General features: G+C 47.5%; 2 protein-coding genes across 5 annotated transcripts in view; both read left to right on the top strand.

Annotated features, from left to right (window-relative positions):
- Positions 1-14,801, top strand: part of PTK7 (protein tyrosine kinase 7 (inactive)) — a 57,994-nt gene extending 43,193 nt beyond the window's left edge. For all 3 annotated transcript variants that reach the window (XM_015600414.1, XM_006926839.2, XM_015600415.1), the window contains exons 14-20: positions 649-852; positions 1,687-1,842; positions 2,471-2,703; positions 3,670-3,750; positions 12,180-12,331; positions 13,168-13,346; positions 13,808-14,801. In XM_015600414.1, coding sequence (XP_015455900.1) covers positions 649-852; positions 1,687-1,842; positions 2,471-2,703; positions 3,670-3,750; positions 12,180-12,331; positions 13,168-13,346; positions 13,808-13,968 — 1,166 coding nt within the window. In that variant the 3' untranslated portion in view covers positions 13,969-14,801. The remainder of the gene's footprint in view (positions 1-648; positions 853-1,686; positions 1,843-2,470; positions 2,704-3,669; positions 3,751-12,179; positions 12,332-13,167; positions 13,347-13,807) is intronic.
- A 5,291-nt stretch (positions 14,802-20,092) lies between these two features.
- The window catches only part of SRF (serum response factor), a 9,263-nt gene continuing 4,866 nt past the window's right edge, over positions 20,093-24,489 (top strand). Inside the window, exons 1-4 of one of the 2 annotated variants that reach the window (XM_025042543.1) lie at positions 20,093-20,387; positions 20,420-20,739; positions 22,327-22,593; positions 24,169-24,430. In XM_025042543.1, the coding sequence (XP_024898311.1) occupies positions 20,219-20,387; positions 20,420-20,739; positions 22,327-22,593; positions 24,169-24,430 (1,018 nt within the window). In that variant the 5' untranslated portion in view covers positions 20,093-20,218. Of the gene's footprint in view, positions 20,388-20,419; positions 20,740-22,326; positions 22,594-23,986; positions 24,038-24,168; positions 24,431-24,489 lie in introns of those variants that run through there. The other variant, XM_025042542.1, reaches the window with a different exon arrangement.

Here is a 24,489-nt window from a genome sequence, read left to right as displayed (position 1 = left end):
CAGAACTGTTTTTCTAGACAAAGTATGATGTGGGACTTTAACTGGATAACAGTGAAGTGACAAGCCCCTTAATTGGAGCCATTGAATGTGTGTAGGAGTTAGGGGATCCTATATCATCTGCCCTTGAGCCTCTTTTTGTCGGTTCCCCTAACTTTCTCCTTGAGACCCTAGGCCATTGAAAGCCTCTAGGCTAGAAGACCCTTTCTACACATAAGTTTCTTGAAGAACCGGCTCTGATCTGGACAATATCTGAGATTCTAAACTAGAAGTTCCCAGATGCTTCTCTGCAGGGCCTGACTCATGGTATCAAGTCACTTAGGAAGCTTGTTAGCAGTCAGTGTGGGTTTGTGGTGGTGCCCCGACAGGTATGGTTTGCATGCGTGTCCCAGCCTTGTGTTCAGATGCACAGCCAACTTGGGAATCACCGGCCTCAACTCCTTCAGCGCTCACCACGACCTCAGTGAGGCCTGAGGACCTGGCCCTTGTTAAAGCCAGTGACAACGGTGACCCTCCCCAGGTCTCTCTGGCTTGGTCAGGCTATCAAGAGTCTGGGAAGTTGTCATGAGTCAGGTGTGGAGGGGTTGGTAGAGAAGTAAGGCTGGGTTTGCTTCACAGGCTCTTGCCTAGACCTCTCTCTGTCTCCCTCAGACAAGCCTATGCTGGAGGAGTCGGAGGGCCCAGGCAGTCCGCCCCCTTACAAGATGATCCAGACCATCGGGTTGTCGGTGGGCGCCGCCGTGGCCTACATCATTGCCGTGCTGGGCCTCATGTTTTACTGCAAGAAGCGCTGCAAGGCCAAGCGGCTTCAGAAGCAGCCTGAGGGCGAGGAGCCAGAGATGGAATGTCTTAATGGTGAGGGGCCTACTGCAGGAGGGTGGTGTTGCGATGTGCCGGTGCTGAGCGCCCTCCTGCGGCCATGGTGGAGAGCGCTGCGGCTCTGGAGGAAGCGGACGGGTTGCACAGGGCTGGGTTTTGGAGCTTAGGCCAGAGCAGAGCTGACCCATCCCCAGCTGGAAGCCTGGAGTTGGCAGATTCCCAGGGCCTTGGCTTCGGAGCAATCTGGCTTAAGACTTCCTCACTGTAGCCTCTTGGGCCAGCTTCCTATGTTTCTCTGCCTTCTCTTCCCTGTAGCACTGAGCCACGGATATAATTAGTGTATGTATTCATGTTTCTGTTGCACATCTTGTCTCTACCCATTTGTTTTTGAGTTTGTTCCCTGAAGGGTAATCTGCTTGTTTCCCTCCTCTTACTCTCCTCTCCTTCAACTGGGAGCTCCCTAGGGGCGTTGCTTGGTCTCCCCTACAAGCTGAGGTGTTCAGGAGCAAGACCTGGGCCCCCCTTGTGATTTCCCATTTGCGCATATTTAGGGCTTTACACAAACAAGGCCCTGTGAAAGCAAAAACCCTTACGTCTATATGGTGTCCAGGGATCAGTTATTCAGATGAAACTCGTACAGTTTGTTCCGTTCCAGAGGTTGTAATCAGCTATATCAATAAGTGGTCATACCGTAAAGGATGCCTGTTACCTTCTCCCCCAGCCCCATGGGTTCATCAGTTGGATTGGCTCTTTTGTGTGGAACACGGGGATTGGACTCATTGGTGAAAGTGGGGTGTTGAGGGAGGTTTTGCTGGTGGCTTGAGTGTCAGGTTTCTTCTTGACACTCTTCTTTTGCCCCCTTCGTCCCAGGCGGGCCTTTGCAGAATGGGCAGCCCTCAGCGGAGATCCAAGAGGAAGTGGCCTTGACCAGCTTGGGCTCTTGCCCCGCAGCCACCAACAAACGCCACAGCACATGTGACAAGATGCACTTCCCAAGGGCCAGCCTGCAGGCCATCACCACACTGGGTATGTTGCCTTGGCCGCAACTCCCCTGCTTAACTGTATAGGCCACTGATTCTGTCTTGGGGCTACGTTAGGGCTGTTGGCTCTGAAGCCTCAAACCTAGAACCTTAGAGGTGGAGGGGAGCACGGGCACCAGTGTGTCCTCAGTTCTTGTCGTTCACACCTCACCTCCACAGCTTTTGTCATTCCCGGGTGTTATTGACTTAATGCTTTCTTTAGATTGACTCCTTTTTTAAAAAACAAAACTTTCATTAGCTGTGTTCTAGAAAAAAATGTGAGAAAATAGAGGTTCGTGCTAGTTAAATTTTTTTCTGAACATACATTAAAACATAGCTATTAAGACATGTTTATGATGAGCCACCTAAAATTCTCATACAAACCACCCTTTGGAAAACCCTGAATATTAATCCCCCCCACATTTTTTCTTTTTTTACTGTTGTGGACTTGAAGCCTAGGGCAGGAGGGGGAGGGGTTTGTTCACAGTCACACAGCAGAACTAGGCCTCTGCCCAGTCCAGGTGATGAGGAGCAGCAAAGTCCCTACTGTGTGATAGAAGCAAGGCACCTCCCCAAGTCAGGGGCTCCCTTTGCTTGGGTGTAGGCAGCTGGCTGACTCAGACCTGTATCCACAGGGAAGAGTGAGTTTGGAGAGGTATTCCTGGCAAAGGCGCAGGGCGTGGAGGAGGGGGTGGCAGAGACCCTGGTGCTTGTGAAGAGCCTGCAGAGCCGGGACGAGCAACAGCAGCTGGACTTCCGGAGGGAGTTTGAGATGTTCGGGAAGCTGAACCATGCCAATGTGGTGCGGCTCCTGGGGCTGTGTCGTGAGGCTGAGCCCCATTACATGGTGCTGGAGTATGTGGACCTGGTATGCTGCTGGCAGGGGACCTGGGGGTCTTGGGCAGGCAGTGCCCTAATGGGTTGTGGGTGAGCGGGGTGGGGTACACCTCGGAAACTTTGTCTCATGTGGTCTCAGCCAAAAGCTTGGCCTGCCTGCTATTGCCACCTTGTGATGCTCAGCTTCCTCCCCTCCCCACAATTCTCCAACACCTGCTTCTCCTTGACTAGCACCCTGCCTTTCCTGTCTGCCCGCCTTGTATCTGGGGATTGGTCCCAAGTACTTCCTGGCTTCTCACTCTGCACACTACATGGATGCCTTTCAGGTCTTCCCTAACTTTGGTTTGTCATTTTTATTTTTTCCCCAGCGCTAGTCATGCCTTGAGAATCAACTTATCAGAACCTGGCTTTTCTTCCTTCCTGTACCATGTGAGGCACCAGTCTTAGCCCAGTAACCAGCCTTTTCTTTCCACCTCAGTGGTCATGCCCAGATCTGCCCCTTGCTCTTCATTCCCTGACTGACCTGGGCCTAATCCCCTTGGTCTTCAAACCACTGCTGCTTATCAAATCCGGTGCAGGAAGGGGAGGAGTAATCTTTAATCTTCTCATTAGAAGTGCTTATTAGTGCTTTGTGTATATATCTACTGCTGGAGTTCCCCCTGTTTATGTCTGTTAGATAATAAACCCCTGGAGAACAGGAGTCAATAGGGGGTGCTGTGTTTTCCTCTTGGCATCTGCCTTGTCTGGAGGCTCCCTTGAGGGTAGTTACGACTGTCTTCTTTTTCTGACTAAGAGAGCTCCTAGGAGGCATCGCCTATGTATCTTTTAATTCCCATTGGACTTTCTCCACAGGCGGGGCCTCCACGCCAGGGTGGGCACTGAGATCAGGGTTTCTCACCATTTGCTAGGCAGACACCCTGTGAGCACCTGTATGGTTTGATGCTTTGGACAGAATGGCTGGGCTCTGACCTGACAGAAACTTTGGCTTTTTCCTCAGGGAGACCTCAAACAGTTCCTGAGGATTTCCAAGAGCAAGGATGAAAAATTGAAGTCCCAGCCCCTCAGCACTAAGCAGAAGGTGAGGACAGGGAGGGAGAGGTCCTCAAGGGTGGGCCAGGAGCGAGGGCAGTCATCGTAACAGATGCCACCAATTGAGTGCTCCCTGTGGGCCTGTGGTAAGTACTTCGCATATGTTATCTCAGTGATTGCAATTATCTTCTTAATGTGTCACTATTTTGTGGATGAACAAATTGAAGTCTAAGAGGTTAAGTGACTTGTCCCAGAGCATACAACCCAAAAGAGGCTTTCTGTTGCCATGTTGTCTTCATGTTGAAGAGTTGCTCTTAGCCCTTGCTACTGGAGCAGGACATAATGTGCTCCCTGCAGGGAGCATTGAGGATGAACAGCAAGGAGCACTTATCTGGAAGAGCAGCAAGCAGCCTGAGCATTTTGGGTTCTCCTGGGCTGACTGTGGCCCTGAGCTTGTTTCTTCTGAGCGTGGAAGGCTCTTCTGTGAATGGGCTGCCCATGTTTCACTCACTGTGGTTTTCACACTTTCACTCTCACTTGTGCTATAGGCTGTGTAGCCTTTCCTTCCTGTTCTCCTCCTGCCTTCTGTACAGAGGGTTGCTCTGGGCATAGAGTCCTGGCTAGAGCCCCATGGTAGAGCAGGCCTCGGATGAAACAGTAAAGAAGGCAAAGCTTGCCTACTCCCTCCTGCCACATCAGATGATACTTTCTGTGGCCCAGCTCTTCCTGCCCACAAACTCCTCCCCTCCCCTCTGAAATGGATCTGCCTCCTTCCACAGTGACTGGGCAGTTTGCTCTCAAGCTGATAGTGAAGTCACCTCATAAATCAATCATAGCTCAGGGCAGGTAGGCAGATACTGCTAGAGCCCTCCTAGGTCACCATTCCTTTGCCTTGTAGGCTGACTCAGGTCACAGACTCAGGGCAGAGTAGAAAAGTGTGGCCTGTGAGTGGGACTCTGGCTCCTCCTGATCTCTCTGGGGAAGTGGCTCTGTGCCCTTCAGGCTGGCCTCCTCTCATTACAGGTGAATTTACTAAGACCCAGACAGGGCAAGTGACCTGGCCCCAGCTCACCCAGAGCTGGCCTCTTGATCTTAAGTCCCTACTGCCATCTCTGAGAAGCCCCAGGAAAGGACATGCTACTTTAGCTCCATGGGTTGTCAAGACCCCAGAGCTCACAAATCAGGACACGCATGGAGCCAGCTAATCTTTACTGAGCCAGGCATGGCCCTAAGGGCCTTTGGTGAGACAAAATTGAAACTGTCAGGCATCCACGGAGCACTTAGTGTCTGGTGGGGGAGCTTAGGTAAATTAGGATGTACATGCCATACATACTTCAGGTGCAACACGGAAAGTAAGTGAGAGACATAAATTAAGAGGTGTGGAAGACATCCGCTTCCTTTTGGTGGACAGACATTGTGATCAACAAATATTCCCTGGTAGAGAAAGTCATTTGAGGTCAGTTCTCAAGGGCAGGAAGTAGTTGAATAGCAGGAAGGGGATGGATTCAGGAGAGAGGGAAGTCAAGGTAAGTTTCTGTGGCTGAGACAGGGACATAGGCTGACAGAAAGTCAGTTACCGCCATCACATGACCTGAGGAACTATTTGGCTGAAAGTCATCACCACCTTTACTAAAGATCTCTCCTATACTTTTTTGCCAGAACATCTTAAATTTCGTGGGAGAGCTTCAATAAGTTAGATTCCATACTCTCCAAGGACAGTATTCTGCATCAAATGCAAAGGAGGGGGGAAATTGCTTAAATGAAATGTGGATTTCTGGGCCATACCTCACTGAGGCTGAGGGAATCAGAATTTCTGAGAATAGGGTCTGAGTACCTGCATTTTTAAAACAACTTTTCTAGCTGATTCCTAAGCTCATTAAAGTTCAAGGAGTCCTTGTGTAGAACAGTGGTTTTGAAATATTTTTCGATTAGAATCCCCTATAAGAAATACATTTTACATCATGCATATACACTCACAACAACTAAAATTAAACTTTCACAATACTACATTTGATGCACTGGATATTTCCTATCCTTTTTTTTTTTTAACCCACAAAATTGTTTTTGAGACCTACGTGGGTCTCAGTGGCTTGAAAACTACTGCTTTTTGCGGATTCTGTACAAATTAAAATTCTTGGGAAATATATATTAAAACTGGTAGATACTTTCTTGTGCTAATAATTTAATGAGCTACTGTGTTCCTACGGGTCCTGGGGGAATAGAAGGAGGTAGAATTAAGTTTTTAAAGGGAGTTGAAGTAGTAGACAGGGTGCTCCTTGGCCAGTTAGAGCTGGAATGACGATAATGTGGGTGGGCTGGGGGAACCCCAGGAGGATTTCAGGATAGCAATAGGATAGTGATAGAAATCAAAGACATGGGCCCTGGGTGCTGGCATAATTGTAGTTAATGCTTTTTAGAGTAACTGATAAGATGATGGATATTTTGAAGTCTGAGAACTGTAACCTATGATTGCTCTATGGATCATCTGTGAGCTGATGAGAGGATGAGAAGCAGGGTCAGCTTAGCACACATCCGGTGGACAGCGCTTCATGCAGTTAGATGCTGTGACGGGACCCAGAATGCCTGTTGTGAGAAGAGTGCAGTAGTGAGTTAGTGGAACTTGGGCAAGCCCTTCGAGTGTTAAAGTTGGAAAGGAAGGGGTGGGTCAGGTCTTTATAACAGTATTCACAAATAACCCTGTGGCCACCTGATGGCGTCTTGCCCAGCAGTAAGGAAACACTCAGTTGGCTTGGATCTAACAGAATTCTCTTTTACTATCCTCACTTAGCCAGTATTGCTAGAAGCGCTGCCTCTCTTAAAAGATAGCAAGTTAGTCACCATGCCAAGTTCACTCTGTTCTGTTTTCCTTGACTAGCAGCAGATTGAGAGCAGATGGATGGGATGGCAAGTCTGATGAGGTCACATTACAAAATCCTTTGACCCTAACAGATGACCCAACAAGGCTGGACAATGCCTTGGTGTTTTGAAGCCTGAAGTAGAGTCTGTCCATTTATGATGACCACGTCAGTGGTCAGTCATCTGGCCCTTTTACCACCAGTGATACTTGGGGCATTCTAAAAATGGCAGTCTGGGGACTGTTTGGGGAGCATGGCCTCTACTTTTCCTTGGAGATCCAATGCAGGGCTCTGTACCCAGGGAGGGCTCAGAAATCTTGGTAGATCTGTTCATCTGACTTCTTTAACCCTCCTTACACACATTTGGTTGGAAGCTACACAGAGATTTTCTTACTTTTGATAAAGAAAAGGTACCAAGAGAATGAGATTTTTTTCCAACTCTTGATGAGGTCCTTTGTTCTGTGCTTCTGCATATGCAGTATCAGTCAATATGTTGAATATGTAGATGGGTCCTGTTTGGTTGGTGGTTGTTTGTATCAGTGCCATTTAATAGAACTTCCTGCAATAATGGAAATGTTCTATATCTACTGCTGTCCAATGTAGTAATTACTCTCTCCATGTGGCTACTAAGCACTTAGAGTGTGGCTGGAGCCACTGAGAAACTGAAATTAAGTTTTAATTAACTGAAATAGCCACACGAGGCTAGGGGCTACTGTTTTAGACAAAATAGGTTTAGATTGTTGTTTTTTTAAACTTTTTTTGACTGAGACTTGCAGTAGGAGAAAGCACATTTTGCATCATAACCTAATAACATGTGTGTATATTTTAAAAAATGAAAAAAATATTAGGAATACTTACCCTTACTAAGAGAATGGACTCTGACATTTTCTATTCCATTTTTTTAAATTATTTTATTTTTTAGTTACATTTGGCATACAATATTAGTTTCAGGTGTATAACATGGTAATTAGACATTTATTTATATATCTTAAAAAGTCATCATCCCAATAAATCTAGTACCATCTAACAAGTATGTAGTTATTAAAGTATTACTGACTATATTCCTTATGCTGTACCTTATATCCGCATGACTGTTTGTTTATTTATTTATTTTAGGGGAGGCAACCCTTGGTTGACCCTGCTTAGCTTCCGAGATCAGATGGGATCGGGCTTGTTTAGGGTGGCATGGCCATAGACCCGCATGACTATTTTGTAACTACCAATTTGTACTTCTTAATCCCTTCTCCTTTTTACCCCAGCCCCTCCCATCTGACAACCATCGAAATGTTCTCTGCATCTATGAGTTCGTTTCTGTTTTGTTTGTTTATTTTGTTCTTTAGATTCCACATGTAAGTGAAATCATATGGCATTTGTCTTTCTCTTGTCTGACTTACTCCACTCAGCACAATACTCTCTAGGTTCACCCATGTTGCAGAGGGCAATATTTCATTCTTTTTGATGGCTGAGTAATATTCCATTGTATATATGTACCACTTCTTCTTTTTTCGTTCATCCATTGATGGACACTCAGGTCTTGGCTTTTGTAAATAATGCTGCAGTGAACATGGATTCTCATGTCCCTTCGAAGTCTTGTTTTGGGTTTCTTCCAATAAATACCCAGAAGTGGGATAACTGGGTCCTTCCTTGTCTCTTGTTATAGCCTTTGTTTTGAAGTCTATTTTGTTTAGCATAAGTATTGCTATCTCTTTTTCATTTGTTTCTATTTTCATGAAAATTTTTTTCTATCCCTTTACTTTCACTGTGTGTGTCTTTCAGTCTGAAGTGGGTCTCTTGTAGGCAGCATATGTAAGGTTCTTGTTTTCTTATCCATTCAACCATCCTATGTCTTTTGATTGGAGCATTTAATCCATTTACATTTAAAGTAATTGTTTATAGATATGTTTTTGCCATTTTATTCTTCATAGTTTTGATTTTTATTTTCTTAAAGAAGTGCCTTTAACATTTCTTGTAATACTAGTTTGGTGGTGATGAATTCCTTTAGTTTTTTCTTGTCTGGGAAGATTTTTATCTTTTCCTCCATTCTGAATGATAGCTTTTCTGGGTAGAGTGATCATGGTTGTAGGACCTTGCTTTTCTCCTTTTGAATATTTTATGTCAATCCCTTCTGACCTACAAAGTTTCTGTTGAGAAGTCAGCTGCCAATGTTATGGGAACTCCCTTGAGGTCACTAACTGCTTTTCTCTTGCTGCTTTTTGTCTTTAACTTTTGGCGTTTTAATTATGATATTAAAAAAAAAAATGTTAAAAAGAGGTGTGGGCCTCTTTGGGTTCATGTTTTTTGAGACTCTGCGCTTCCTGGGCTTCCGTGTCTATTTTCTTCTCCAGGTTAGGGAAGTTTTCCACCATTATTTCTTCAAATAGATTATCAATTTCTTGCTCTCTCTCTTGTACCCCTATGATGCAGATGTTGGTATGCTTGACGTTGTCCCAGAGGCCCCTTAAACTATCCTCATATTTTTGGATTCTTCTTTCTTTCTTTCTTTTTTTTTTTTTAGGCGAGGCAACCCTTGATTGACCTCACAGATTGCAAGGACCTTGTCATCTTACAATCCCTTATGTTTTATTTTTTATGCCTCTTCAGCACCTGGTCTTCCTAGGTGGTCTCCCATCCAAGTACTAACCAGGTCCGACCCTGCTTAGCCTCTGAGCAGGGCGTAGCATGGGTGTAGACGGATTCTTTTTTCTTGTTGCTGTTCTGCTTGGCTGTTTTCTCTCATCTTATCTTCTAAATTGCTGATTTGATCCTCTGCTTCATCTAATCTGTTGATTCTTCCTAAGGTATTCTTCATTTCAGTTATTATATTCTCTGTTCCATTTATTAATTAATTTGTTTGTTTGTTTGTTTATTTTAAGTTTATTGGGGTAACTGGTTAATACAATTATATAATTTTCAGATGTAACTGTTTCTTTTATTTTTAATGCTGGTAAGATTCACTAAATTGGTTTGATAGCATGCTAATAGGTTACCACAGTTAGCAAACAACTATGGGATACAGTGGAGTCTGCAGGGATGTCATTGGCCAGCCTTCCTGTGACCCTGGCAGCCAGGCTGATGAAGCTGCTCAGAGCCAGCCAGCGATGCTTAAGGGCCAGGTCGAAGCCAGCACTCCACCTCTGGGCTTACTGATGGGTAGACAGCCCTTCTCGTGCCCCCAACACCAATAATAAGACCTAGGAGAGGCAGCTGCAGTATTGAGGAAAGAGCCAGACTTTGGTATTAGGCTGAGTATATAGCCTTGGAGGGAACCATGGGCAGAGCCATAGATGGCCATACCTCAGAGAGTGCAAGTAGGAGAGGCAACTGGCCTTGTTCAGGACACAGCACGCAGTAGGTACTCAGCAAATGTTCCTTCTCTCTTATTGGTTTCCTTCTTTCACTAGGTAACTTGGCAACAGCCCCTCTACCACTCCCATTCACTTTTATCCCTTTTTGAACTTCAGGAACATAGAATCAGATTAACCATAATCTTCAGATAATCTATAACATACTCACTGTTGGCTCATCCATGAGCTGCTTTTATTTAGTTTAGTCATTTTTTTTTCATTAAATTTATTTATTTAAATTAGTTTCAAGTATATAGTACGTTGGTTAGACATCGTTTTTTAATGTGCGTGTGTGTGTGTTTGGTAAGTTTTTATTTTGATATTTCAAACTTAAAAGTGTATAAGAACAGTTCCAGGAACTTCTACAAACCCTTTATCCAGATTCAGTTGTTTACATTTCGTCCCATTTGCTTTCTCTTTGTCTCTGTAGGTATATGTATTATTATTTTTCGTGCATTTTTTTCTGAACCATTAGAGATAAGTTGGAGGCAGACTTTGACCTTTTGTAATTCATTATGTGTAAAATGATATCTCATCGGGTCGTGGTTTATATTTCCTTGGTCACCAGTGATACTGGGTTTTGGCCACATTCTTATCTTCATCCCTCAGTGATTACATTATCTGATGGCTGACTTTTCCCTTGTGGATCCTGAGAATGAGTCTGTATGCCAGAAGAAGCACACAGCTGGCCTGTAACTTGTTAAATAATCTTCCATAGGTTCCAGGGATCTCTTTGCATTTCTTTTTGCCTTGTGTTTATATACAAGAAAATGTTACAGTTCCCATGTGTCCCTTGGTGGTTGCTCCCAAGATTTGGATAAGGCGACAGAGGCAAAGGGGCCATAGGTCCTTACAGGCACTCTCCTGGTCCTCCAGTTTTACTTCTGATTGGCATAAACCACTTTCTCCCTGGTGGTGGCAGTCTTCTGCAGGTACAATTCTTGTGTTTCTTCTAGACTGCCCTCTTACTAGGAGCCCTTGCTCTCTGTTATATTCCACCAGCACTCAGGTGTATATGGTATACAGTAGATGCTCAATTAATATTTGTTCAGTGCATAGATATATACTTTAGAATATTAATATAACTTCATTACATTTATAGTCTATATAATACATTCACATGGCTCAAAAATTTAAAAAGAGCATCAGTGAAAAATATCCCTAACTCTCTTATACTTTGGGAAATAGTTTGGCATTATTTTTTAGAGCTAGAGATACTCATAGTCCGTGACCCACACCTGGGTATCTTAAACTCATACAGGTATACATCCATAAGAACAGTTATAGCAGCACTGTTCATAATAGCCCAAAGCTGGGGGAAAAAACAAATATCCATTGGCATTAGAATGAATAAATTATGATATATTCAGGACGAAAACTCCGTATAGTGGTACCCCCCCCAAAATAGTTGACTCTCACGATGCTGAATGAAAGAATCAGGCACAAAAGAATATACATTTTGTATACTTATCTGGCTCCCAAAATGAATTATATTGTTCTAGGAACATACGTGTAAGTGGTAAAACTACAAAGAAGAGCCAAGAAATTATCCTAAAGTCAGGACAATATTACCTCTGGAGGGGAAGGAGAATATGTGATGAGGAAGGAGCCCTTAGGGGTTTCTGGTGTACTAACATTGTTGGGGGGTTTTTTGTTTTAACTTAATGACCATTTCCTGGGTGTGAGTGTTTTAATTGTGGAAGTATACAAATATGTGATATTTTCTATATGTAGTTCACAATTTAAAAAATGTGAACCAAAGGTTTCCCTACCTTTCTCTTTTCTAGCCCCTGGCTCCCCTCCTTGGAGGCAACCAGTTTGTGTGTATGTGAGAGAGTGAATTCACACAAAAAAACAAATTTTACATCTATGTATATATTTTGTATACAACTGATAGAATATATGTAATTTTGAAGTAAAAAGGAAAAGGAACAACCCCTAAAGACGTAAGCTATGATTACTGCCGTTATTTTTCATTCAACAAGTGGCTACTATGTGTTCTCCCCACCCCATGTGCCACTCCCTTATCTAGCACCTGCTGTGTGTTCGGGTGCTTCCAAGAGCTTAACTTCATTTAATTCCATTCTTCCCACAGCCAGTGATGCAGGCACTGTTATCATCCTCATCACAGAGAAGGAAACGGAGGCTGTTGTGCCTTTGCTTTTGGGCTTCCTAAGGATCACACCGGTGGCACTGAGACTCTACCAGAAGTTGTGTTGGGGATGGTCACCTTGATCTCATAGATCTGGGTGCCCTGACAAGCCCCTTTCTCACTCTAGGTGGCCCTGTGCACTCAGGTGGCCCTGGGAATGGAGCACCTGTCCAACAACCGCTTTGTGCACAAGGACCTGGCCACTCGCAACTGCCTGGTCAGTGCCCAGAGACAGGTGAAGGTGTCGGCCCTGGGGCTCAGCAAGGACGTGTACAACAGGTAGAAGGACATGGGTGGGGCTAGGAGAGGGGCAGAGGGCAGATGCAGTTCGTGGGGTGTGGGAAAGGGCTAGCGTCTACTTGGTTCGAAGCCGGAGGGCCCAGGTTGGGCAGAGCCTTCCCATCCTCTCTCCACAGGTACCATAGGCGTCGCAGCCAGTGTGCCACAGGTCCCTGACTTTTATGCATTTTCTCTAGTGATAGAAAATTATAAACCTTTTTAAATAACTGGTCAAACTTTATAACAGTTTACATATAATTTAACTATATATGTGGCTTCCTCTATAACCTCCTGAATTCAGTAGTTACTATTTTGAAGACTAAGACTTCAAGTTCAGCACTCACAGCCAGAGACTGCTCTGGAATGACTACACATGCTCTACGTACCACCTCCAGGAACTTCCCCTCGAGTCACCCCAGTTCTGAGTCACCCCAGTTTATCTGACCGTTGCTTTATTCGTGATTGATTTATCACTAGTAAAGCGTTTAAAAAATTTTTTCATTTAACGTGGTCTCGTTTTTCACATTTTTAAACCAATACCGAAAGTACATATTAGCTTTTTTTTATAATAACATCTAGGCAAAGTTTGATTCTTAATGGAATTTTTAACGTTCACACTACACGTGGATGGCTCTAAATTTCCTCGTATATCTCCATGCTCAGCATAAATGTTTGATTTCTCTGAGTGCCTTGATGTAGAAAAGTTGGGCTCCAGCTTGGATATGAGACCCAGACCTAGGTCGAGGTTGGGGTCCCAGGCGGTGTCTCTCACCCCACCCCACACCCTGAGCCACAGAGGCCCCACCCCCATCCCTGTATGTGGTTTTCTTCTGCAGTGAGTACTACCACTTCCGCCAGGCTTGGGTGCCACTGCGCTGGATGTCCCCTGAAGCCATATTGGAGGGCGACTTCTCCACCAAGTCTGATGTCTGGGCCTTCGGCGTGCTGATGTGGGAAGTGTTCACCCATGGAGAGATGCCCCATGGTGGGCAGACGGATGATGAAGTGCTAGCAGGTAGGCAGCTGTGTTTCCAAGGAACGATTCCAGATGTTCTCCAGGTGGAGAGTTTGCTTAAGGTCTTGGGGCCGGCTAAACCTGCCTCCTCTCTCAGGGCTAGTACATAGATCCGGCCACCGAAATACTTTCATACTGGTTGGTAATTAGCCCTTACCTCCAGTGCCCACTCTAGCCACTGACACCTGCCCATCGACGCCACCTTAGCCCCCATACACTGGCTGTGTGTGCTGTGTGGACCCTGGCACCACCAGGCCAAGGGAGCTGTATCTTGTAACCAAAGGAAAACTTTGGTTACAAGATACTTCCCGCATACTCCTTGAGTCAGCACCCACTCACCACTGGCCAGTGACCCCTACCCCAAGTTGCCTTCCTGTGACTGTGGGAACTGCAGGCTCCACAGAATATTGGACAGGTGATTAAAAGTTTTGACTAACACCCCTCCCACCATCTTTCTGCAGACTTGCAGGCTGGGAAGGCCAAACTTCCACAGCCTGAGGGCTGCCCTTCCAAGCTCTACCGGCTGATGCAGCGCTGCTGGGCTGTCAGCCCCAAGGACCGACCCTCCTTCAGTGAGATTGCCAACACCCTGGGAGATAGCCCTGCAGACAGCAAGCCATGAGGAGGGAGCCCAGGCAGGCTGTGCCTCAGGATGGCGTGGGCAGGGGAGGACCTCTTGAGGGGTCCCCACAGCATGATGGGCAAGATCCCTGTCCTCCTTGGCCCGAGGGGCCCTGCCCTGGCTCCACAGGCACTGCTGTGGTCTGGGCAAGGCCTGGGCTTTCCCCCTCTTCCTCACCCTCAGCCCCTGGGGAGGCTGATTCGGACCCAAATTGGGTTACTAGGGCCTTGGGCTGAGCAGCTTTCTCTGCCACCCCTTCCCCCATTAGGGACAGTGTGGGTGCCTCAGGTAACCCCAATTTCTGGCCTGGATCTCCTCTCCTTGACCAGGTCCAGTTCTGCCGCTTGTCTGCCAACTTTGCCCAGGGAGGGCTAGGCTGAAGATGAGCTGGGTTTGAGGGGAGTTCTTTAATATACTCAAATGCCTGGGTAGTTCTGGCCCATGCCCCCTCCGCCCCCACTGCAGGGTCTGCGCCAGGATCGTGGAGGACACAGCAGTGAGTCCTCCCTGCATGGACTTTTGGACGCTGACCTAGACCCATGCCTCCTCCCCACCCTTCTCTCCTTTCCTCATCCTAAGTGCCTGGCAGATGAAGGAGTTTTCAGGAGCTTTTGACACTATATATAACCCGCCCTTTTTGTATGCACCGTGGGCGGCTTTTGTATGTACTTGCAGCGTGGGTTGGGTCGGTGTGGGAGGGAGGGTGGGCCCTGGAGGAGATGGGGAGGGGGGCCACCCCTGCCTCACACCTTTATTGTTGTTGTTGTTTGTTTGTTTTTTGTTTTTGTTTTTACATTCGCCGCTCTCAATAAAGAAGCCTTTTTTACAACTTGCTTCTGATGGTCGTTCCCTGCCGTTGCCCATGAATCATGTCTTGTTTTCCCTCACTTATCAGAGGGGCCATGTGCCTTCACAGAGTCTGGTGGGGCTGGGACAGGAATAACTGGCAGACAATGGTCTTTCTCTCTGGTTCCTGGAGCAGTTGAAAATGTGGGCTCAAGAGGCAAAGCTGCCCCTTGTCCATGGGACCCCGTGTTGCTTCTGACTGCCAACTACTTGCTCAAGTGGGAAGGGTGGATGAGTGAAGGCAAGTTAGAATAGGATTTGAGGAGTAGTTAATGACAGATTCAGGTCTCTCAATTCTTTTAAAACTCTAGGAGGGAGATGGAGTGGATAGTACTGAGCAAAGATGATGCTTAATGCCTCATTGCTCCAAGGCCCTCACCTGGTTTGATTCCTGCCTCTTAGTTACCTAGACCTTGTGTCTCAGTTATATTTTACCTTATTCCAGTAACTTCAGCCTGGTTCCCCATCCTAAAGAAGAGTCCTTCACTCTGAAATTGCTCCAGTTCATTCTGTTCCTCACCACACTTCTCACTAATGAAAATAACAGCTAATATTTATTGAGTACTTGCTCTGTACCAGTCACTAAGCACTTAACATACATTTTATCATTTAGTCTCTGTGATTACTCTGCTAGCCAGATGTTACTGTTCTCATTTCACAGATTAGGAAGCTGAGGCGCAGGGAGGCCAGGTAGTTTCCCCAAGGTCACGCAGCTAGTAATTGAGCCACTTACTTGTTGATATACAGTGTGTTACATCCCTAAGTTCTGTTGTAGTGGGGGAAAAAAAAAAAAACTCAAGAACCATTTCTCTAGAGCAGTGTTTTTCAAATTGTAGGTTGCAACTAGCATTTTAAAAATAATGAAACATGATAGAAACTATCAGAATACATTGTACACCTTAAGGGTAAGTATTCTTTTACAAACTTTTATTTGTAACATTTGATACATGTTTGTGTATAGTAGGTTATGTATTTGTTAGCTATTGGGGTGGGAATCCTGCATTATAACCCCCAAATCTCAGTCACTTAAAACAATTATTTTTCTCCTTCACGGATCTGCAAGTTGGTGAGGTTCGGCTGATCTTGCCTGGACCTAGCTGAGTTCAGGTGGGCTTGGCTTCAGGTTGTAGGACTGATTTGGGTCTACTCTGCTGATCCCAGAGCATGCTCTCATGCAGTGGCAGGAGCACAAGAGGTTGAGCCAGATCGTACAAGCACATTTCAAACCACAAGTCTGTTAACAGTTTATTGGCCCAAGCATGTCACATGTCAAAACCCAACAACAGAAGTAGCAGACAAAGACACGTGACAAAGGATGTGAATATCTAAATCCAACAGAGGGTGTGAATAATTGAGAGCAAAATCTAATTCACCATAGGTTGCGATGTAAAAATGATCTCTCAACGTGGGCTGCATTCATAAGTATTGGGAAGGAACTACTCTAGGTCATAAATCACCGATCCTTTTCTCTCACTCCTGGTCTCCCTTGACCACTTTGCAGCAGCTAATATCACTGGCCACATCTGCCTTTTCAAACCCTCCTCTCTTGAGTTCGATGTTGGTATGCGGTCTCCACCTTCTCTGACCAGGCTTTCTCCAGCCCTAGCTGAGGCGCCTTTTGCTTTTTACAGATATGGCTGTTCTGAATTCTGTCCTTGGCCTTCCTCTGCATTCTCCCCCACAGGAATCTCATCTCGCCTCATGTGTCTCTAATTGGGCCTTTAGTGTGGACAGTTCCCAAACTATTAGCTGCAATTCCAGCCTCTACTCCAAGGTCCAGACACATGCTCCCCATTTTCTACAGGATATTTTCCTCTGCTTGTTCCCCAAGGCCCAAACTGAATTGTTCTCTCTCCTAAACCTGTTCCTCCAGCCAAGTTTTCTCTTCCCATTAATGGTACCACTGTTTGGAGGATAGTCACCCTTACTCAAAATCTCAGTTCATCATAAGTCCTCTTTGTGTACTCTCCTTCCTGTGCAGCCTGTCACCAAGATCTATTTATTCTACCTCTACTTTGTTTCTGTCTTTGCCTAATTTGAAGAGAAAAACAATTGTATAAAAGTAATACTGATCATGGAAGAAGTCAAATGGTACAGACTTGTATAAAGCAAAGAACACATACCTCTAGTTCCTAAACTCCTCTGCAGTGATAAGTAAGCACTATCTTTGTTTGGAGTGTGGCTTTCTAGACTTCCTAAGCACACTGATTCAGAATCTCTTTTCTTCACTCCTTGAAATGTTGCTATAACAATTGTGACATTTTTCTTCTGCGTGAAGTTAATACCTGTGTAAAAGTTAACTCCAAATGAAAATGGTTTTAGAGTTAGTAATATTTTTTTGTGACAATTTTTTAAAGCAATCCTTAATTTTTGTTTTGATGTTATTTGGGTGATAAAAATCAGGAGAAAGGGCGGAGAAGGAATAGTATGGTATATGAGGGAATCGGGCTGGAATTCTGATGCCCTTTTGGAGGTTCTTCATGGTCTGGGGTGGATGTGAGTGCCCATCTTCCAGGGGACTAGTGTGATTTAGGCCTTAACAGAGAAGCACTAAACTCACATTCCAGAGAGGCCAGTTGGGATTTATCTGAGCTCAGTGGGCTGTGTGGAGTCTATAGTGAACCTGAGAACAGATGCCTCTTATATGGCCACCATTCAACTCAGCTCTAGGCTAGTAGTCTCCTGTGGGAATATAGGCCTAAAGTTGCTAAAAATTCCAATTTTTTGAGAGAGAGGCTGGATATTCAGATTTTTATGTAAAATCTCCTGATTTAAAAATGATATATAGTCCAAACAAAACACATTTATGGACTAGTTTTTGATTTTGACTATCTACATCAACAGTTTTGGTTCCTGAACTTGTAATACTCCAATATAATATGGGTATAGGTCCCCCTTGCCCAGTGGTGATAATGTGCTGTGAAGATGAAGCCATCCCAAGCAAGAGAAGGTGCTGTGGCACTAATACATGTGGAATGGCCCAGGGGCTGGGTGAAATCAGAGAGAGCAGACTATTAGAAGGGAAGCTGAGAACTGTTCTCTGTCCTGTGGATGTGGCAGGTAGCAGTTGTCCTCTGGGGTGCCTCTGCTGACTGTTTCTAAACCAGGGGTCTCACATGGAAAAGTCTTTAGCTAGGCAGGAATGGACCCCAGGGCTGTGGGTGTAAGACTGCTACTCAGATAAATTGCAGTCCCAAGCACCATCTGTGGCCCCAGAAGCCCTTCTGGAACCTATTTATCTATTTGACCTGTTCTTCCTCTTGAGCTAACACATTCCATATGTTTAACTACCTGTCATGTGGATTAAACTGGGAAAAGAACAACATTGTTTAAAACTGTCGGGAAATGGGGAAGAGGAAGGCTCTTAATTCCTGTATTTAGGGGTTTGATGAATGACCCCATGTTTTTAATATAGGTGTGCGTGTATGTGTATGTATATATGCAGACATTATATCACAAATTACTTGAACATACTTTATTTCAGTACATCTCAGTCTTTGGATTGTGACTCAGTAAGATATGCAGCATTGTCATCCAGTACACAGACACACGCACATTGAACCATATGAAATCTACACTATCCCACCCTCTTGATCTATAAAATGGCAATTTTATATGGTTCACCTATAAATAATGCAAACAAAAGTTTTATTTAGCAATATTTACCCATGCTCTTTGTAATAGCCATTAATGTATTTTAAATGCTGGTTGCAGTATACTAAGTTGATTTCACTACCACTTAATCTTCACAACTTTTAAGGTAGGATTCATCATTCTCTGCCATCCTAGCAAACACAAGAGGATGTTTGCCCAGGTAGCTCCTATTAACTATTCACTGATCACTTACTCTGCGCTTTAGTTTTCATCTCATTTAATCTGCATTAAGAACCTCATGGGATGGGTACCAACAATGAGGAATATGGAGTTTGGAAAGGTCAAACACTTGTTTCCAGCACAGAGCTAGGAAGGGGCAGATTCCAGATTCGCATAGTTTCTGTAACAGCAAAGCCCTATTTTCACTGTCTTGTAGCTAAGACCCAGACCTAGAGCCTGAACCTGGCCCTTGCAGCACCCTAGTCCTTTTATTTCTCCTTGGCTTTCCAGAGATGGGTGTGTGTGTGTGTGTGTGTGTGTCTGTGTGTCTGTGTGTGTGCGCGCGTGCTTGCCGGCTTAAACTTTCTTCCTGGCTACACTTTTTTCCCAGGCCTCTGAGCTGGCTGAGGGGTGGGCTTTATCCCTGGGACCCCCCGCCTCCCCCAGCCTAGCCCGCAGCTGGAAGTCTTCACTGATCTCCATTCTCCTCCCTGCCCCCAACTGGGACGGGGAGGCCGACTGTCTCTCCGGTCTTTTCCAGATGTACATCTGCCAAAGACCTCCCCAGTATAGAGGATGATGAATGAGGACCAGGGAGCCGGCCTGGTGGGAAAGTGTCGTCTCCTTGGAAAGAGGGAAAGGGAAAGGAAGTCGGGGGGAGGGGAAGGGCTGGAGCTGAGTGGCGGGGACGCGACGAGTCTGAACACCAGGGACCCAAGTCCGGACTACTCAACCAGTAACTTTAGAAGGCGTGGGTTACTGCTCCGATCTCTGAACTCCCTCGGAATTTGGGCTGTATTATATCATTTACTGCAACCTGCACAATCCACTCAGGAACTACTCTAGTGTTTGCTTCCAGCCCTTACGGTGCCGGATTCTCTCTCTTTACTGTGCTATTCCCTCTCAGCAAGATTGCACTCCAAGAAGCTAGTCCCCTCCCAGGCTTCCTCTCCGCAGGCCCCTCCCAATTCTCCTATTCTCTGGCCATGGGGGCGGAGTCGTACCACCTCTCCTGCTCCTTTAAGAGGTATCCGCTCCTCCCCTTTTGGAGTCGCCGACTGACGCGGGATGACAGCAACGAGTTCGGTATGTTTATGCAAATAGGCTCCCCCTGTGGGCCAATAGGGAGCGGAGGTGCCGGAACAGCGGACCAATGGGGCGGGGGCATAGGGGCTCACCATGTAAGGAGCGGCCTCGCCATAAAAGGAAACATTGTATCTCTTTATATGGGGGGAAGGGTCGGGGGATCCCTCGCCTCCTGCGCGTGGTCCCGGCCCCCTCCACCCGCCGTCCCAGCCGCGGCCAGCAGCCTCTGCCCCCGGGGGGACGCTGACGGCCGCCGAGCGCGCCGCCGCAGCATACGGACAGGGGGCGCTCCGCGCAGCCTGGGGCAACCCGGGCCACAGGGGCAAGAAAGTGAGGGCCCAGGTCGGCCCGGGCGTGCTTTCCATTTTTTTTTGCGGCGGCGGCGGCAGCGATAGCAGCACTAGCAGCAGCGGGAGCGCCGGGTTGAGCCGGGAAGCCGATGGCGGCGGCGGCGGCGACTCCGATTCCTCGCTGACTGCCCGTCCGCCCTCCTGCATTGAGCGCCATGTTACCGAGCCAAGCTGGGGCCGCGGCAGCCCTGGGCCGGGGCTCGGCCCTGGGGGGCACCCTGAACCGGACCCCGACGGGTGAAAAACAGGGCTCTAACATGAAAGAAGCCCAGAAAAGGAATTCTGTATACTCTCTAGCAGAACACAGATCAGAAGTCTCAGCAAACAACATCCTGAATGAGTTGTTATCATACAATTTGCCACCCCGGCGCCCACCGCGGGGGCCCTCTACAGCGGCAGCGAGGGCGACTCGGAGTCGGGCGAGGAGGAGGAGCTGGGCGCGGAGCGGCGCGGCCTGAAGCGAAGCCTAAGCGAGATGGAGATTGGCATGGTGGTCGGTGGGCCCGAGGCGGCGGCGGCGGCCACCGGGGGCTATGGGCCGGTGAGCGGCGCGGTGAGCGGGGCCAAGCCGGGTAAGAAGACTCGGGGCCGCGTGAAGATCAAGATGGAGTTCATCGACAACAAGCTGCGGCGCTACACGACCTTCAGCAAGAGGAAGACGGGCATCATGAAGAAGGTACGGGACCAGGAGACTGGCCGGCCACGGGGGACCAGGAGGGTGGGGACACACAGGGGGAGCCCGGGAGGAAGGCAGAGCCGGGGCGGAGGTGAGGGGCGGTGAGTCCGCAGGAGGTGTGTGGGAGGGGATGGCTGTTACCCTGGGAGGGTGAAAGGGGAGGGGCCGCCAGTGAAATGTGGGGAGCGGGGAGATGCTGCGAACGTCCGGAAAAGAGGGGAAAGGAGACAGGGGGAGTGACGGCCGCGAGAGAAGAACTGGGCCTTTGCGGAGTGAATGGGTGAAGAGTGGTAATGAGAGGCTACGAGGCTGCCTGGGAGGTAGTTAACGATATCCCGAGGTCAATAGGTCCATTGCGATCTGGTGTTCCAGGAAGGGCGCCGGAAAAGCAGGGAGCAGAAGAGAAGGTTTGGAGGTGAGGAGACTGTAGCAGTATAACAATGAGAGAGCATGTGTGGGAGGAAGGTAGGCACCACTGAAGTTGGGCTGGCTGGGAGGACAGGCAGGGCTGATGACGGCATGGGGCTTAAGATCCCCAGGTAAGAGAGCAGGGTAGAACTGATGCTGCCCTGAGCAGCAAGTACCAAACCAAGTCTTGCCATAACCATGTGTCTTCCACGCACCCAATGGAAGTTGGCACACTCCCTGCAAGACAGACTTCAGAATCAGGTCTTTCCCATAAGTGGGATTCCCATCCCTAGTGAGAATTGGTGCATGGAGTTTGGTGGGAAGACGAGGTTTGCTGAGGCACCTAGAAAATTCTCTTCTTAGAGCCGATTATTCAATAAATAGAGGTGAGGAAAAGCGTTGTCTTGGGGTATAGGATATTTGGCCAGGGATAGAAGCAGAGGAACTGAGAAAGAAGAAGCTGGAACCCTGGGAACATTGGCTGCTGTTTATATCTGTCCCATATAGAAATCAGAGCTGCTTCCAAGGTGGGTTGTGGAACTTTGTTGAGAGTGAGGATAATATCTGTGGGGCCATCTTGAAGGTCCCCTTCCTGGGCTCATAGCAGGGTAGTAGCTGCTAATCTGTCCCCTATCTACCATCACTTCAGACACTTTTGTATCAAGAAAAAAGAAAGAAAAAATGGTAGCACAGTATTAAAGGGCAGAAAGACAAAATGGCAACAGGTTAACACCTGTGCAGTTTCTGAGAAGAAACATTTTAGAGTTTAGGTGGCTCTTTATTCCTAATGTCTTACGTGACTTCATCCTGGTCCTTGTGACAGTGAGGCGGGGATGCGAGCCATCTTTCCATGAGGCCCGGCACCAAGTTGTCTTGAGGAGAATCTACCTGGGCCCCTCTGTATCCCCTGAGGTTATATGTTGTCATTAGTGGGCCATGACTGTTTGCTTGGGGTATCTGCAGGTCAATGGGGCCGCCTCTCAAAGAAAGAGCATGAGGTTTTTCTGCTTTCCAGCTTACCTTCGGATATCCTGATAGAACTCTCCTAGAGTCACTGGAGAGGAAGGTCATTGTGGGAGTGGGTGCTTGAGATCACTGTGTACTTCCTCTTTCCTACTTCCCAAGGAAGGTAGAGATAAAAAGTTTTGCTGACCTACCCATCTCCTCCCCCTACCCCAGGCCTATGAGCTGTCCACGCTGACAGGGACACAGGTGCTGTTGCTGGTGGCCAGTGAGACAGGCCATGTGTATACCTTTGCCACCCGCAAACTGCAGCCCATGATCACCAGTGAGACTGGCAAGGCACTGATTCAGACCTGCCTCAACTCGCCAGACTCTCCACCCCGCTCAGACCCCACCACAGACCAGAGAATGAGTGCCACGGGCTTTGAAGAGACAGACCTCACCTACCAGGTGTCGGAGTCCGACAGCAGTGGGGAAACCAAGGTGTGTTTGGGTCCCTTATCTAAGGGGAAGGTAGGGGAGGGATGTGACCCGCAGAGAGGGGAGGGGTTCCCTTTCTCCCTCACCAAGGACAGGTGATAGGTGCTCACTGATGTGGAATAGAGCAGGGTTAGTACCCCTCATCTTAGGGGACAGGTGTCCATCCTCGCTATCCTGACAGGAGGCCGGCCCCCTAGATAAGCGGGCGGCCTCCGTGCCCATATAAGGCCGGCTCCGGCTCCACGCCGGCCTCCCGCCTGCAGCCCGCCTGCCTGGCAGGGCCTTTGCATTCCTCCCGCCAGCTGTCTCCCCGTGGGGGCGGGGACGTAGCTTAGCCCTGCCCTCCCTTCAGGCCCGGTCACCGGGGAGTAGGAAGTGAGCACTCATGGGTTCCAGGGTCCTGGGAACCTAGCACTGTCGGCAGGCGGGCTGGCTGACTGGCTGAAGCCTACCTTACTAGCCAGCCGCCTACCTCTTCAGGATGTCCGGGCCTGGGCATGTTAGGTTGTATATTCCCGGCTGCTAGGGATGGGGCCCTAGTTACGCCTCCCCCTTCCTTTTCCCGGTAAGGAGAGGGGGCGGGGCTTCCTCAGCTCCTCTGGGGAGCTCCACCTTCCGGGTGGCCCTTCACTAACTGGCCAATTGGAGGAAGTGACACTGTTTGCCTTAGCAACGCCTTCACCAATCAGGGGCTTCAACTTCGGCTGCTTAGCAAACATCCCTCACTGACCCACCTCCAGTATTTGAGCCCCCTGTATTCCGTGGGCTTGGTTCTCAGCCCCTGGTTTCCTCTTTTCTCCTCTAAGAACAAAGGTTCCCTGAGAGGAAAGTCAGTGCTCTAGACTTCTCTGTTAGTGGCATTTTATCAGTAATAATATTCAAACTCTTAGCAGTAGGGTTCATTTATTCCCAGGAAATTTTGCTGGATGAATAAATTCCTTTAGTATTTTAAATGTTAAGTATTTAGCATAAAGTGCTTCATTGCCAACCCCCTAAGATCTCTCTCAAACTCTAAGGTCCCTGAAAAACTCTCAGTCCCTGTATCAGCAAAATCTGAGCTAAAAGGACCCTTTTAAAGAGGGCATAGTAGCCCAGCTACCTCATGTTCACAGAATAGGAAAACTGAGGCTCAGAAAGAGTAATTTTTCCAGGGTCACGCAGATGGTCATTGCCAGAGCGCCCCGGGTATATTGATTCCCCAGCCAGTGTGGTTGCCACGGTCCATTTGGGCAGAGAACTCAGGAAATTATGATGTTAGTATCTTTGTCATCATCCTAAGAGCAGCAAATACTTATTGCTCTTTTTGTGTGTCAGGCACTGTTCTAAGTGCTTAATGTCTGTTAATCTATTTATGCTTCACAAAACCTGTGGGGTAGTTATCATTCTTTTTTTACAGACAGGAAACGAGCTCAGCAGCTCAATAACTTGCCCAAGGGCCAGGCAGCAGGTAAATGGTGGAGCTGAATTTGAATTTGCGCCCAAACACACTGGTTCCAATCTGGGCTGTCAATCCACACCAGGCATCTGTGGGAGCAGGGTCTGGTAAGGCTCACTGCTCCATCTCTACTCTGCGTATAGGACTCATTGAAACCGGCGTTCACAGTCACCAACCTGCCAGGTACCACCTCCACCATCCAAACAGCGCCCAGCACCTCTACCACCATGCAAGTCAGCAGCGGCCCCTCCTTCCCCATCACCAACTACCTGGCACCAGTGTCTGCTAGTGTCAGCCCCAGTGCTGTCAGCAGTGCCAATGGAACTGTGCTGAAGAGTACAGGCAGTGGCCCTGTCTCCTCTGGAGGCCTCATGCAGCTGCCTACCAGCTTCACCCTTATGCCTGGTGAGTCACAAGGGGCAAATTGAGCATGTAAAGAGTGGGTTTAGGGCTGGCACAAGGAG

The sequence above is a fragment of the Pteropus alecto genome, unplaced genomic scaffold (assembly GCF_000325575.1).
Source record: "Pteropus alecto unplaced genomic scaffold, ASM32557v1 scaffold7, whole genome shotgun sequence".
NCBI classification, from domain to species: Eukaryota; Metazoa; Chordata; class Mammalia; order Chiroptera; family Pteropodidae; genus Pteropus; species Pteropus alecto.
This window is presented reverse-complemented; position numbering and strand designations above follow the sequence as displayed.